The sequence below is a fragment of the Nicotiana tomentosiformis genome, chromosome 9 (genome assembly GCF_000390325.3).
Source record: "Nicotiana tomentosiformis chromosome 9, ASM39032v3, whole genome shotgun sequence".
Taxonomy (NCBI): domain Eukaryota; kingdom Viridiplantae; phylum Streptophyta; class Magnoliopsida; order Solanales; family Solanaceae; genus Nicotiana; species Nicotiana tomentosiformis.
In genome coordinates, this window is record NC_090820.1 from 88,006,207 (window position 1) to 88,022,366 (window position 16,160).

The window sequence follows — 16,160 nt, forward strand, 5'->3', positions numbered from 1 at the left end:
CCTATAAACCCTGGGCTCAATTTTTCCTTTTTTCCCAAATCTCATGATTCCCTTCATCGGCGAAACTTTCAAGAGAACTTTTTCATCCACCATAAATGATAAATCTCACGCTTTCTGATCCGCGTAACTCTTCTGTCTAGACTGTGCTGTACAAATTCGCTCCTGAATCAACTTTACCTTTTCCAAGGCATCTTTCACCAAATTAGTACCATATAACTTAGACTCACCGGGCTTAAACCATCCGATGGGCGAACGACATCACCGACGATACAAAGCCTCAAATGGAGCCATCTCGATGCTGAATTGATAACTGTTATTATAAGCAACATCGGCCAAAGGCAAGAAACGATCCCACTGACCTCCAAATTCAATCACACATGCCCTGAGCATATCCTCCAAAATCTGAATTGTTCGCTTTGACTGCCCATCGGTCTGCGGATGAAAGGCTATGCTGAGCTCTACACGTGTCCCCAATTCACTCTATACTGCTCTCCAGAAATGTGAAGTAAACTAAGGGCCTCTATCTGATATGATAGAAACTGGCACACCGTGCAACCGAACTATCTCCTGAATATATATCTGGGCCAACCTCTCTGAAGTATACGTAGTCACAACAGGAATAAAGTGTGCCGACTTGATCAACCTATCGACAATGACCCAAACTGCATCAAACTTCCGCAAGGTCCGCGGCAACCTGACTACAAAGTCCATAGTGATGCGTTCCCATTTCCACTCTGGTATAGTCATCTGCTGAAGTAAGCCACCTGGCCTCTGGTGCTCATATTTAACTTGCTGGCAATTTAGACACCTAGATACATACTCAACTATGTCATTTTTCATTCATCGCCACCAATAATGCTGCCTCAGGTCACGATACATATTCGTAACACCTGGATGAATAGAATACCGAGAATTATGTGCCTCCTCTAGGATCTTTTTCCTCAGTCCATCCACACTAGGAACACATAGACGATCCTGGAGTCGCAGAACACCATCCGCTCCAATAGTAACTTCCTTGGCACCACCCCGTAGTACCGTTTCTCGAAGAACCATTAAGTGTAGATCATCATACTGGCGAGCTTTGATCTGCTCAAATAGTGAAAACAAAGCTACAACACATGCAAGAACTCGGCTGGGCTCTGGAATATCCAGCCGCACAAGTCTGTTGGCCAAGGACTGAGTATCCAAAGCTAATGGCCTCTCCTCTGCTGAAATGAAAGCCAAACTACCCATACTCTCTGCCTTTCTACTCAAGGCGTCTGCAACTACATTTTCTTTGACCGGATGATATAGGATAGTAATATCATAATCTTTCAGTAACTTTAGCCATCTGCGCTGCCTCAAATTTAGGTCCCTCTGCTTGAACAAATGCTGCAAACTGCGATGATCAGTGTAAACTTCACAAGACACCCCATAAAGATAATGCCTCCAAATCTTAAGAGCGTGAACAATCGCAGCTAATTCCAAATCATGTACCAGATAATTATTCTCGTGGGGCTTCAGCTGACGTAAGCATATGCAATAACTCGCCCTTCTTGCATCAATACACAACCCAAGACAACGCTTGAAGCATCACAATACACTATATACATCCCTGAACCGGAAGACAACACTAACACTGGTGCTGTAGTCAATGCTGTCTTGAGCTTCTGAAAGCTCACCTCACAATCACTGGACCATCGGAACGGAGCACCCTTCTGGGTTAATTTGGTCAAAGGTGCTGCAATAGATGAAAAACCTTACACGAACCGACGATAATAACTTGCTAAACCCAGAAAACTCCTGATCTCAGTCGCCGAAGTGGGATAATGCCAATTCTGAACTGCCTCAATCTTTTTGGGATCAACCTTAATACCCTCGCCCGATACAATATGCCCCCAAAATGCTACAGACTCTAGCCAAAACTCACATTTAGAGAACTTAGCATATAGCTTTTGTTCTCGCAACGTCTGAAGCTCCACTCTCATATGCTGCTCATGCTCCTCCTTACTGCGCGAGTAGATCAAAATGTCATCAATGAAGACAATGACAAACAAATCAATATATGGCATGAATACCCTGTTCATCAGATCCATAAACGTTGTCGGGGCATTAGTCAAACTGAAGGACATCACCAGAAACTCATAATGACCATATCTAGTCCGAAAAGCAGTCTTCGGAACATCCAGACCCCGAATCTTCAACTGATGGTACCCCGACCTCAAGTCGATCTTAGAGAACACCCTAGCACCCTGCAACTGGGAAAATAGATCATCAATATGTGGCAACGGATACTTGTTCTTAATAGTGACTTTGTTCAATTGGCGATAATCAATACACATACGCATTGTTCCATCCTTCTTCTTCACAAATAATACCGGTGCACCCTAAGGCGATACACTCGGTCTGACGAACCCTTGGGCTAGTAACTCTTCAAGCTGTTCTTTCAATTCTTTGGGAGCCATGCGATACAGTGGGATAGATATAGGCTGGGTATCTAGGGCCAAGTCAATACAAAAATCAATATCATGATCATGTGGCATACCCGGAAGATCTGAAGGAAATACATTAGAGAACTCCCAAACTACAGGCACTGAATTAATAGACGGAGTCTCTGCAGTAGTATCCCGAACATAGGCTAGATAAGCCAAACAACCCTTCTCAGCCATGTGTTGAGCCTTTATAAAAGAAATAACTAGATTAAATGAACTAACAGACGAACCCTTCCACTCCAGCTTAGGCAATGCTGAAATAGCCAAGGTAACAGTCTTGGCATGACAATCTAGAATAGCATGACATGGAGATAACCAGTCCACGCCCAGAATAATTTCAAAATCGGTCATCTCAAGCAATAGGAAATCTGCTCTAGTTTCATAACCACTGAATGTAATAATAAAGGACCGGTAGATCCGATTCACAACAATAGAATCGCCCACAGGAGTGGACACATAAACATGGGTACTCAAGGACTCACGAGAAACACCCAGGAAATGAGCAAATAGAGATGACACATATGAATACGTAGATCCTAGATCAAATAATACTGAGGCATATTTTCCTCAAACAGAAATAATACCTGTAATCACGGCATCTGAGGCCTCTACATCCGGTCTAGCAAAAAATGCATAGAACCGAGCTAGAGCGCCAGCTGGCTAGCCTCCGCCTGGCTGACCTCCACCTTTAGGATGGCCCCTACCCACCTGTCCTCCACCTCTTAGTGATCAGACAACTGGTGGAGAAACTGGTCCGGTAATCATAGGTTGCTGACCCTGTTTCACTAGTGTACCCCGAAGCCTGGGGCAGAATCTCCGTATGTGACTGGGGTCCCCGCACTCGTAACAACTCTTCAGTGTGATGGGCTGCTGACTAAGAGTCTGGCCTTAGAGAACTGAATACCCATGGGAGGACCCTGAATAGCTGGTGGGCGATAAGAATTCACTGGTATAGCACTGAGATAGGGTCGCACTCGAGCACCTCGAGGAGGCAGTGGTGCTGGATATGGGGGCCTGCTGGACTGCCCTCTCACGAACTGAGCTCTGCCCCCTGACGGAGTACATATGAAATCTCTAGAATACCTGAACCGCTTATCTCTCATAACCTGCTCCCGGCTCCGCTGACGTACACCCTCAATCCTGCGGGCTATATCCACGACTAGCTCATAAGAAGTACCCATCTCAACCTCTCGAGCCATAGTGGCCTGAATGCCAGTATGTAAACCCGCAACAAACCTCCGCACTCTCTCCGCCTCAGTAGGGAGTATCATAAGTGCATGGCGAGATAACTCAGAAAACCTCGCCTCATAATCGGTCACTGATATCTAACCCTGTTGGAGCTGCTTAAACGGAAACCTCAACTCTTCCCTCTGGGAGGGTGGAATATACCTGTCCAGGAAGATACGAGTGAACCTGTCCCAAGTCATGGGAGGAGAATCTGCTGGTATGCCAAGAACATAAGACTGCCACCATCTACGGGCTCTGCCCTCTAGTTGAAAAGTAGCAAAGTCTACCCCATGAGACTCCAATATCCTCATGTTGTACAGTCTATCCTTGCACCGATCAATGAAATCTTGGGGATCCTCATGTCGCTTACCCCCAAAGACAGGAAGATGTAGTCTAGTCCATCTCTCCAATAGTTTCTAAGGATCAACCACTACAGCTGGCCTGGGCTCAGGTGTAGCTGTTGCTACTAGCTGGGCTCCACCCACGGGTAATGCACCCTGAGTCTGATATACAGCAGCTGCCTGCCTATGAGCCTGCGCGATAGGGGTCTGTGCTCCCCCGCCGGCCTGAGATGTGGTTGGGTCTGCCGTAAATAAACCGACCTGAGTCATATTGTCCATGAACCGCAATATACGACCCATGACATCCTGAAATCTCGGTGCAGATGTGAAATCCACTGGAGCTGGCTCTGCCACAGGCACCTCACCATGCTCCTCAATAATGGGATTCTCTGTTGGACCCACTGGCGGCATAACTGGAACAGTCCTGGGACGTCCTCACCCTCTACCACGGGCTATATCCCTCCCTCGGCCTCTAGCAATTGGGGGAGTAGCTCTTCCCTGGTGTTGAACCTCATTAGAGCGCGTTCGCACCATCTCTGAGAGAATAAGAGAAGGATATTTAGTATTACATTAATTGCACGATGGAATATGAAGAAAGGTAGTTTCCTAACACCCTATAGCCTCTCGAAGATAAGTACATATGTCTCCGTACCGATCCGCAAGACTCTATTAAGTCTGCTCATAACTTGTGAGACCTACGTGAACCTAGTGCTCTGATACCATGTTGTCACGACCCAATTTCACCTATAGGTCGTGATGACGCCCAACACTAAAGCTAGGCAAGCCAACAAATAAATTAAACATATATCAATTATTTTCAAAATAATTTTCTAAGTAATTTTATTATTTTTCTAGAAATATTAAAGAAATTTGAAAAGATACCGATTAACTTAAATTCAAAAAAATAATACAATTCCAAATTCTACCAATGTGTGTGCCAAGACCTGGGGTCACAAGTGTGTGAGCATCTAGTAGATTATTCAATACACCAAATACTGTCTGAAATAAAATAGACAGAATGTAAATACAAGAAGAGACACTGGTAGCTACAGGACAGCTACCAGTGTAAATAAAAGAAGAGACGAGATGGACGACTTTGACACTCACTATGGGTCAATAATAATAATTGAAATAAAACTAGAATATTTAAATCAGCATGATTCACAAAATTAACAATAATTTATTTAACCACTAGAAATAATTAAATTCCTTCAATTCCAATAAATTTCTAATTTATCAATTAGTCTCATTTACAGAAATAACAATAATTCCTTAACAAGCAGAGATAATAATTCTTTAAATTTCAATGATTTTCAATTTATCAATTTGCTTCACAAGTTGCAATAAACTATCAAAGTATTGTGTAATTATTATTATTAGGCACGATTTCTGCCGAGGTAGTACGGCCCGATCCAAAGTATCGTGTACACTGCTGAGGGACGTGCGGCGTGATCTATAGATGCATCTATCCTGCCGAGGCGTTCGGCCTGCTCCACAAGAAAGGAGGACATTTTCTTATGTACCTCCGGAAAGAGAGTATATTTATTATAAGATCAATTCGAGAGGATGAACAATTTCTTTCAACAGTTAATTAATTTAAATAGAAAATTAAGCGTATGAGATTTTTATCTTTTAATATCTTCCCTAACAGATATATATATATATATATATCATAACATATATATAAATATATCAAATAATTTAATTAAGTAAAGACTACTATTTACACAAGTAATTCATGCTTTTGAGTCCTAAACTATCCGGACTTTAGCATTAATAGTAGCTACGCACGGACTCTCGTCACCTCGTGCGTACGTAGCCCCCAAAATTAACAACAATTATTAATTTAATCGCCTATGAGGTAATTTCTCCCTCACAAGATTAGATAAGAGACTTACCTCAATTTGCTCCAATTTTATCCATTAGTAGGCCTTTTCCTCGATTATCCAACTTTGATTGGCTCGAATCTAACCAAAATAATTCGATACAGTCACCAAAAATTATAGGAATCAATTCTATAAGAAAATACTACATTTTTCAATGAAAATCTAAAATTAATTCAAAAATCACCCGTGGGACCCACGTCTCGGAATCTGGCAAAACTCATAAAATTTGACAACCCATTCAATTACGAGTCCAACCATACCAGTTTCACTCAAATACGACTCTGAATCAATACCGAAATCTCAAAAATTCGTTTTCATGAGATTTCTAAAATTTCTCAAATTTCAATCTCAAAACACTAATTAGATGGTGAAAACAAATGATATATTCGTGTATATTGACCAAATCTGAGTTAAAATCACTTACCCCAATGCCTTTTCCTTGAAAATCTATCAAAAATCGCCTTTGCTCAAGCTCCAATTTGTTAAAAATGGCGAATGTGACAAATGCCCTCCTTTATAATTCTACCCAGGCAACCTTCGATCATGACCTCTATCTTCGACCTCGATCGTGGTTTGATTATAGCCCTCGATCATGGCCTCGATCACCAGACTTGATCATGGATCATGGTCCTCAAACCTTTGCCTTCGATCATAACCCTCGAGCCCTGCCTTCGATCATGACCCTCGATCAGGGCCTTAATCTTGGGCTCGATCACAATCCAGAAGTTCCAGGAGAAGAGAAAAATTGCAGCACCTATTTGAAGTCCAACTTTTGATCCGTTAACCATCCGAAACTCACCCGAGGCCCTCGGGACCTCAACCAAATATACTAACAAGTCCTAAAATATCATACGGACTTATTTGTAACCTCAAATCACATAAAACGACGCTAAAACTACGAATTATGCTCCAATTCAAGCTTAATGAAACTTAAAATTTCTAACTTCTACATTCGATGTCGAAACCTATCAAATCATGTCCGATTGACGTCACATTTTTGCACACAAGTCATAAATGACATAACAGAGCTATAAAAATTTTCAGAATTAGATTCCGACTCCGATATCAAAAAGTCAACTCCCCGGTAAAACTTTCAAACTAAAATTCCTATTTTAGCCATTTCAAGCCTAATTTAACTATGGACTTCCAAATAAAATTCCGAACATGCTTCTAAGTCCAAAATTACCATATGGAGCTGTTGGAATCGTCAAAATTCTATTCCGGGATCATTTTCTAAAAATATTGACCGAAGTCAAACTTGGCCTTTTAAAGCCAACTTAAGGAACCAAGTGTTCTGATTTCAACCCAAACACTTCCAAATCCCGAACCAACCATCCCCGTAAGTCATAAATCATTAAAAGCACATACAGATAGTTTTATTTTATTGAACGGGGTTCTAAAAGTCAAAATGACCGGTTGGGTCATTACACTTTTGTCCTTATTTAAGGAGTGGAATTTTCACTTTTGAGCACAATTCGAAATCGTTACTTTCGGAAAGAGAAGAGAATTTGCATCTCTCGAGTGTGTGTAATCAAGTTTGATAAAGCAAATTCAGAGGCGGATCCAGGATTTGAAGGTTGCAGTATATATATATATATATATATATATATATATATATATATATATATATATATATATATATATATATATATATATATAAGCTAGAAAGACCGAATAGGAAGAATGGATGATTCACTTAATTTCTGGTTATTCCAGTTAAGTCTTTTATTTAAAAAAGATAAATAAGTTCGATTTTAGTTCAAATTTATACGCTTGATTTAATTATTTTCTAGGATAAAATTACCAAAAAAAAAAAGAAACTATAAATCATGAAAGTGCGCCTCCAATTAGTCAATGGCCTCTCCGGCTGGCGACCAGCCCTCTCTAATGGCTGGTCAAGCGTCCTCCTCCATCCCTAACAACACTACGAACATCTCCAAGCCCTTAGATTATTCGAACATCCTCAAACCAGCCGCTATGAATCAAACAGTACATGCAACCACTAGCTCGCGTCCCACTGTTGTTCCCATCCCCCTTCGACGTGCAACGTTGCTACAAGGACAGCCCATGGTGAAGTTTACCAAAGCGGAAGTCGATCGCATGAATGTTATTGAAGGATTACAGTACGTTGTTGTATGCAAATTCTCGTACGGATGGCCGGAGTTACAAGAGTTACGTCGCATTATTCCTACTCAATGTGGGATTAAAGGTGAATGTAACATTGGTCTTCTCAGAGATAGGCATTTTTTGATTTAGATTGACATTATGGGAAGATTTTATAAATTTTACATTAAAAAGTGTTTATTATGTAAAAGCAAAAGATGGCTATGCATACCAAGAGGACATTAATCTATGATGCAAAATTCAAGGTCGGGGAAGAAACTCCAAAGGTAATGGTGTGGATATCTTTCCCAAACTTCTTCCAACTTTTTTTGTCAAGGAAAATCTGTTTTCCTTAGCTTCAGTTGTGGGGAAGCCCTTGCATCTTGATATGGCGACTATTAATAAAACTAGACCGAGTTGTACGAAAGTTAAAGTACTTGTGGATCTTTTAGCTGAATTACCAAAGAAAGTACGTATGGACATAGTGAATGATGCTTAAGGTGAAATAAGGACTGAGTGGGTGAAGATCAATTATGATTATTTACCTAAGTATTGTAAGGAAAGTAAGCTACAAGGGCATGATGAATTTGACTATTGGCGTCTTCATCCAGAATTAATGGAGAATAAAGGTTCTGACATCCAGATTTCTAATGACAAGGAGCAGGAGAAAGACAATGCCAAAGCTCCTTTAATGATTCTCACAAGTGAAAAAATAGTAGGGAATGTAAGTGAGCAATAGAAAGAAGTTCGCGACAATCGAGTCAAGAAAACTGGACAACAAGGTGATATGCAAAATAAGGATGGAAAGGGAATTATTCCTATTGATAGTGCACCTCAACAGACTAACAAATTTGCAGTCTTAGAGTTTGAGGAAGTGGAGAAGGATGATGACAATCAATTGGTATTGGTGGAGAAATCAGTTGAGCAGACGAGTAATACACCTACTTCTACTATGGCTGGGTGATTAAATCCTGCTGCAGCTGTGTTTAAGCCTACTACAACTGGGACAGATATGATGGCAAAAAGAAAAAATAATAGTCCAAAGAAGAATGGGAATGGAACTAGTGAAGGAGTTCAAAAGGAATCAACAGCTCAGTGGGTGAATAGGACGTTTGTCCCTACAAATACAGGGCTAAGAAAAGAAGACAATGCTAACAGTGTTAACAAGGAACAAAAGGGAGCATATTTGCCTCAACTGTTTACAACAAATCAGTCCTACTAACAGGTGCCTTCACAATCCTTGGCTACTGGTAATATACAATTAGGTCATTTGTGGAGTGTTCAAATGGAGGTGGAATCTAAAGAAGAAGGGGAATTTCATTCTGATGAAGAACAGGTGGTTGCAGAATATGATAAACACGCGGGTGGGGAAGATGCAGATGTTGTGGTACAATTTGTAGCGGAGGAGGATCAGAGTGATGATTTTTAACCAGCCGTGTATAAGGGTAATACAAGTGCAGAACCAGTGAGAAATACTGAATCTAGTCCCAATCCTAGTCCTAAACCACCAGATAAAGCACAACCTAAATCACAATTAACCTTACAACAAAATAACCCTCAACATAATCCTATTATATCTGATATAGCCTTAACCCAGTAACTCCTCAAACCAATGATAATATCATCTCATCAGATGGTCCATCAATACCTGAAGCTCCAGTAACCCCAAAACACCGAAAAATAGCATTGTATTAGCTCATAAGCATGTTAAGACTCAGTTGGTAAAGCATGCACAAGAATGTTGAAGAGGAGAGTGAGGGGAAGGGGGGGGGGGGAAGGGAGGTGGGGATAAGCATGGAATTGACATGGATGAGGAGTCAACTGCACAAAATTTAATGCATATAGCAAGGCAAGGAGACCTATCTCCTAGACAAATTGATAAGGTTAAATTAGCTGGTAGAGGAAAGAAGAAGCATCAAAAGGAAAATACTAGTATCCTAGGCACTGGAGTGCAAACTAGAAGGACAGTATCTAAATCCATCGTTTAATAATGAATGCTATCATTTGGAATATTAGATCTGTGAACACAAAACAAGCCTTAGAAAGGCTTATTACAATGCATAGACAACACCATTTTAGGTTTGTGGGGGTAATGGAACCAATGTAACAGTCGAGGAAAATGAAAAGATATAGGACCAAATTTGGAAATGCTCAGGCTTTGGTTAATAGTTCCAATAAAATATGGGCCTTTGTTGATTATAGATATGAGGTCACAGTTCTGGTTGATATGCATCAACAACTCACTTTGAGATTGATAGATACTAGCTCTCAACAAGAACTCATCCTCACCTTGGTTTATGCCAAATGTGATCAAAGTTAACGGATAGAACTATAGGATACTTTGTATACATTGGCGAGTGACATGATTGTTCCATGGATTGTTGGGGTGACTTCAATATGATATGGGATGAGGAGGAGAAGTTTGGGAGTTTACCAGTACCATTACATGAGGTGGATGATTTCAGACATTGTGTTAACTCTTGCAATCTCATAGATCTTGGTTTCAAAGGGAGTATATTCACATGGTGAAATGGAAGAGCTGAAGATGATTGTATTTTCAAGAGACTTGATAGAGTTTTGGACAATATGAAATTCCAGCAACTTTTTCAACGTGTGGAAGTAACTCATTTATCGAAGATAGGTTCTAATCACAGCCCGCTACTAATTGCATGTGATCCAAATCATACTCCTATTAAGAAATAGTTTAGATTCCTCAATTTTTGGACAGATCATACTTTTTCCTAGAGGTGGTGAAGAATAATTGGATTGTTAATCCTAGTGATAACCCTCGAGCCAACTCATTCACTGTTTTCAACAACAAGCTAAAAAAGCTTAAAAGAGCACTATCAGGGTAGACTAAAGATACACATGGTGATATATTTCAGAAAGTTACGAGCCTAGAGGAAGTAGTGTTGGTGCATGAAGCACAATTTGAATTCAGTCATACGCAGATCAATAGGGAACGACTCAACAAAGTGCAGTCAGAACTCATAAGATTCTTAGCTCTTGAAGAAGAATTCTGAAGGCATAAAGCAAGTATGACATGGTTTAAAGATGGGGATTGAAACACCAAATTCTTTCATGTGCAAGTAAAAGGAAGAAGGAAAAGGTTACAACTAAATAAGATTCAAAATAGTGAAGGCAACTGGATTGAGGGCAATGACCAAATGGCGGAGGAGGATGTCAAATTCTTTCAATCGCAATTCCATGAAGATGTGATGCATACTGATTTCGGCATCATTGATCATATTCCTAACATGATAGCAATGGAACAGAATATAGAACTAATAAAGCAACCTATAAAAAAGGAGGTGAAACAGGCTGTTTTTGGACTAAATGGAGATAGTGCATAAGGGCCCGATGGATTCAATGGTAAGTTCTTTCACTACTATTGGGACATTATAGGAGATGATGTATTTGACATAGTCAGGGCTTTCTTTAATGGTAGGGATTTACCTAAGAAGAAATAAGTGAATTCCTTTTCAGATATGAGACCGATAAGTCTTAGTAATTTTATTAACAAGGTATTTTCACGAGTTATTCATGAAAGAATTGCAGTATTACTGCCTTCTCTAATTTCTGATGAGCAAGCTAGATTTGTTAAAGGAACGAGCATTGTGAAAAATATTTTGTTGACACAGAAAATAGTCACTGACATCAGGCTTAGAACTAAGGCAGGACCAAATATGCTGATTAAATTAGAGATGACAAAAGCTTATGATAGGCTTTCTTGGTTATGTATGACTAAAGTACTGAGAAAGATGGGCTTTTGTGAAAGATTTGTCGGAATAGTGTTTGGTATTGTCTCCAACAATTGGTATTTTGTGTTGATAAATGAACAACCTTATGACTTCTTTAAATCAATGAGAGGAGTCAAGCAAGGTGACCCCTTATTGCCTACTTTGTTCATTCTATCATCTGAAGCTTTGTCAAGGGGTTTGAATGCTCTCCATTTGAATTTTTATTCTTGTGGCTTTGGATTGCCGAAATGGAGCCCTAAGATAAATCATCTAGCTTATGCTGATGATACTATCATATTCTCCTCTTCTAATGCAAATCCATTACAATTAATAATGAAGGTGTTGAATGCTTATGAAGGAGCATCTGGACAACTAATATATAAATCAAAATCGGCAGTATACATGCACCATTCAACAAACATGGAGGTAGTGATCAAAGTGCAAAGGATGACTGGGATTGGCAGCCAGGAATTCCCCTTCACTTACCTAGGGTGTCCCATATTCTATGCAAGAAGGAAAATGGACTACTATCACGAACTAATAAAGAAAGTGCTTGACAAATTACAATCATAGAAAGGTAAAATGCTATCGATTGGAGGTCGGGCAATGTTAATATCTCATGTCCTGCAAGGAATGCCTACTCATTTGCTTTCAGGTATGAATCCACCATCATTTGTTATCAACAAACTTCATAAAATATTTGCTCAATTCTTTTGGAGAAATTCCATTGGAGGAAAGGAAAGACATTGGGCATCATGAGATACTATATATTTGCCTAGAGAGGAAGGAGGTGCTGGATTTAGATCACTACATGATGAATCGAGGGCTCTATTCAGCAAACTATGGTAGAATTTTAGAACAAAACCAACATTATGGAGTTCATTCATAAGTCAAAAATATTGTAAAAAGATGAATGCAATAGTGGTACCATGGAAAAATGGATCGCATATTTGGAGGTAAATGCTTGAATGTAGAGATGCAATTGAACACCAAATTATATGGCAACCAAGAATGGGCTCATCTCTATTTTGGTTTGACAATTAGACAGGTTTGGGTGCGTTGTACTTCACTACACCTCCAGACTTTTATTGTGACGAATCAATCCATAATGTACATGAAGTGGTGAGGGAGGGTGCATGGGATGAAGACAGATTAATGTTTTTTCTGCCCCAGAAGTTCGCAAGACATATTATAGAAAACATCAAACCTCCAGTGCTTACTATTGAACTGAATAAGCCATTTTGGATAATGGAAGCAAGGGGAAACTTCACAGTTATGAGTGCATGGGATTATTTCCAAAGGAGAAGGGAACCTAATACTGTTTTCAGAAACATTTGGGTCAAGGGTTTACCTTTCAAGATTGCATTCTTCATGTGGAAGGTTTGAAAATGAAGGATACCATTAGATGATTTTTTTAGGAGACTGGGATATCTCATGATGTCTAGGTGCTGGTGTTGTCGAGAACCAGAAGAGAGACATTATCTCATGTTTTTTCAGATCATTTGCAGTGCGTACAGTGTGGCATTATTTTCTTGCACATGCTGGAATCTCTATAAATGGTTTGTCACTACAACAGGTGATAATCAAAGTTTGGACAGTGCAAGTTGTCCCTCGACTAAAACCCGTGTTTCATGCATTACCTTCTATCATTGTATGGGAGCTGTGGAAGAGGAGAAATTGCTATAAACATGGTGATGTCATTACAGTTAGTAGGGTGATATATCAGATATCGACTACTCTTTAAGCTTTAGTCAAAGTTAGAAAGCCAAGCTTACAAAATGTTCCACATAAATGGCCTGAACTATTATATATGATGGAACATTATACGCCGAAATTGAAGGTAACTAAGGTCATTTGGGAGCTACCTGAGCATGATTGTGTAAAAATCAATACAGATGGGGCCTCAAGGGGTAACCCAGGTAGAAGCTCAATTGGTTTTGCAATAAGAGACAGTGAGGGTGATATGAGATATGCGAGGGGAAAGGAGATTCAAGAGGTTACAAATATTGAGGCAGAAGCTAATGTTATTCTTGAAGCAGTAAAACATTGTGTACAATATGGATACTTCAATATCCTAATTCAAACAGACTCATTGCTGATGAAGAATGTGGTGGATGGTACATGGGAGTCGCCTTGGGCTGTTGATGTATATGTGGAGGAGATTAAGGAATATATGAGAAGCTGCAATTGTAGGATATCACACATCATGCGAGAGGTCAATAAGCTAGCTGATTACCTAGCCAACTATGCACTGGATAATGGGGATTATGAGGCTCACAACTTTGCACAACTGGAGACACAAGGGAAGCGAATTGTTAATACTGATAAGATGCAATGTCCATACTTACGTATAATAGTAGACATGATATGAGGTGGAGGAAGGGGTGCAACAGCAGAATAAGTATGATGGGGGAGAATATAGAAGTAAGGTGGGCAGGGGAAGGAGAAAGCTATCAGGATTTTATCCTAACTGTGGTTTATTTTTTGCAGGAAAGGATACTTTAGTTATGCCTTATTCTTTAACATAACTTCAAATGGTGGTATTAGTTTGATGTACTAATTCAATTGATGGAGAGTCAAGGATAACCACAAGCATGGCAACAAGAATAACAAGGATCATACTTGGCGCCCAGTTTGATTACACGGATGGCCTTTCAAAATACTGGTTTTGCAGAAGGATTCTGGGCACAAAGGATGCGTTGGAGAATAAAACCTCAGTGCAACATATTATTGGGGAGTTAACAGAATATACACAAGGCTACAAGATGACTACAAAGCAAGCACTAACAAATCAATAAGGAAGCACACAAAATGGGCATACTGCATGAACATATCCTTCGTGTGAATTGAAAGAGTTAAAGAGATCTGCTACAGGTCTAATGAAGGTGCTAACACATCATTCAAAAACCTACCAAGGAGAAGTTACTGTATCTATGCCCTATCCTTTGACGAACTTACATCTGGTGGTATTAGTACAACGTACTCGGTCCATTGGGAGGGAGTTGAGGGTAGGCACAAGCATGGAGGTAAGGATGATATGCAGGCAACTATGGTTTTGTACTGCAACAGGAACCTTCAAACCTCGAAGGTTTGCTATTCACATCTTACACCATAGTGTCCTATTGCTTAAGCTAATTATCAGTAAATTTCACATGAAGTTACAAACAAGGTACACACAAAACTGGAATTGTAATAAACGAATACTCAGAAAATTCATCAAGTCATCACTGATGGGCACATGCTTTTAGATTTCAAACACGGGATCACTGGAGGTATTGTGGAGGGAAAACCCAATACAATTTCATATTTAAACATCCCAACAAAGGTGTCACACAGTGATTTCATCAGATTATCACTGGAAACCACACGAATTCCTCACCAAAACATGCATGCGAAACTACTGGATCTTAGAAGTAAGTGAGGATGCGTGTGGTTGTACTATTTTTGATGATATTGTAGATGTACTACTGGATCCTAGACATGAAGTAATGGTTTGGGAATGGACTGGAAGATGCAAAGATACACAACACATGAAACTGGAAATACAAAGGCAGGGCAAGGCAGAAAAGGTTGCGAGAAGGTTTGCTACTACATATACGAATGATCATAGGAGATACACACACAAAGAAGAGGCAGCTGCAGTTTGGAAAAGGAAAGTTATGGTAACACAATTGGAGTCTTTATGCTCATATCTTTTAACGCAAAAGGGCAAAATTTGCAACAAAACAAGAATCCATATGGGCCTCCTCAACTGTGAAGTTTTAGCACGACTAGTTTGTATAACTTCAGTTAGTTGCTTTATTAGTCTGCATATTATAATATCAGTGTTGAGTATCATTCTCAACATTGATAATAGGGATTATGTACTCGTCAATATTTATTTCTATCACCTTGTAAGACCTCCTGACATTTTATTTTTTGAGTTATATATATAAAAACTAGCCCTAGGCACCTTGCCTAGTGAATTGCTTAAAGAAAAAACTAGAATTTTTTTTAAAGATTAGCTTAATTACTATATAATTTTTTTATTTGATTAATTGATTATTATTCTTGGGTTAATATTTCTAATTTAATTATTGAGTTATATGGCAATTATTTTCAAACCCAAAATTTTAAAATTCTCAATCTATGAGAATCAACTTAAAACCTCTATTAATCAGGACATGTTTTTTAAAAACCAACAAATGATACTGCTTAAATTATACTTCAATATATAAATTAATATTGTAGCACTAAAAAGAGAGAAACTATATATTACTTAGAATTTAAAATTACGCATCGAAACAAATTGCTTATGAAATAAGATATAAATGTAGGAAGCAAAATGAAGGCTAATGTAAAGAAATTTTAAAAAAGAAAAAATATAGAGGGATTTAGTAGCAAATAACAGGA

At 39.3% G+C, this 16,160-nt stretch overlaps 1 protein-coding gene across 1 annotated transcript; it reads left to right on the forward strand.

Annotated features, from left to right (window-relative positions):
- The first annotated feature begins 12,705 nt into the window (after positions 1-12,705).
- LOC138899155 (uncharacterized) lies at positions 12,706-14,139 on the forward strand. The gene is made up of 4 exons (XM_070185277.1): positions 12,706-12,822; positions 12,942-13,148; positions 13,345-13,473; positions 13,609-14,139. Exons 1-4 carry the CDS (start codon positions 12,706-12,708, stop codon positions 14,137-14,139), a joined length of 984 nt encoding a protein of 327 aa, XP_070041378.1.
- Positions 14,140-16,160: the final 2,021 nt, after the last annotated feature.

Coding starts and splice junctions, on each gene's coding strand:
- LOC138899155 (XM_070185277.1), top strand. CDS start 12,706: ATGGATCGCATATTTGGAGGTAAATGCTTGAATGTAGAGATGCAATTG. Junction 12,823..12,941: donor TGACAATTAGACAGGTTTGG/GTGCGTTGTACT, acceptor TTTCTGCCCCAG/AAGTTCGCAAGACATATTAT. Junction 13,149..13,344: donor TTGCATTCTTCATGTGGAAG/GTTTGAAAATGA, acceptor TCACTACAACAG/GTGATAATCAAAGTTTGGAC.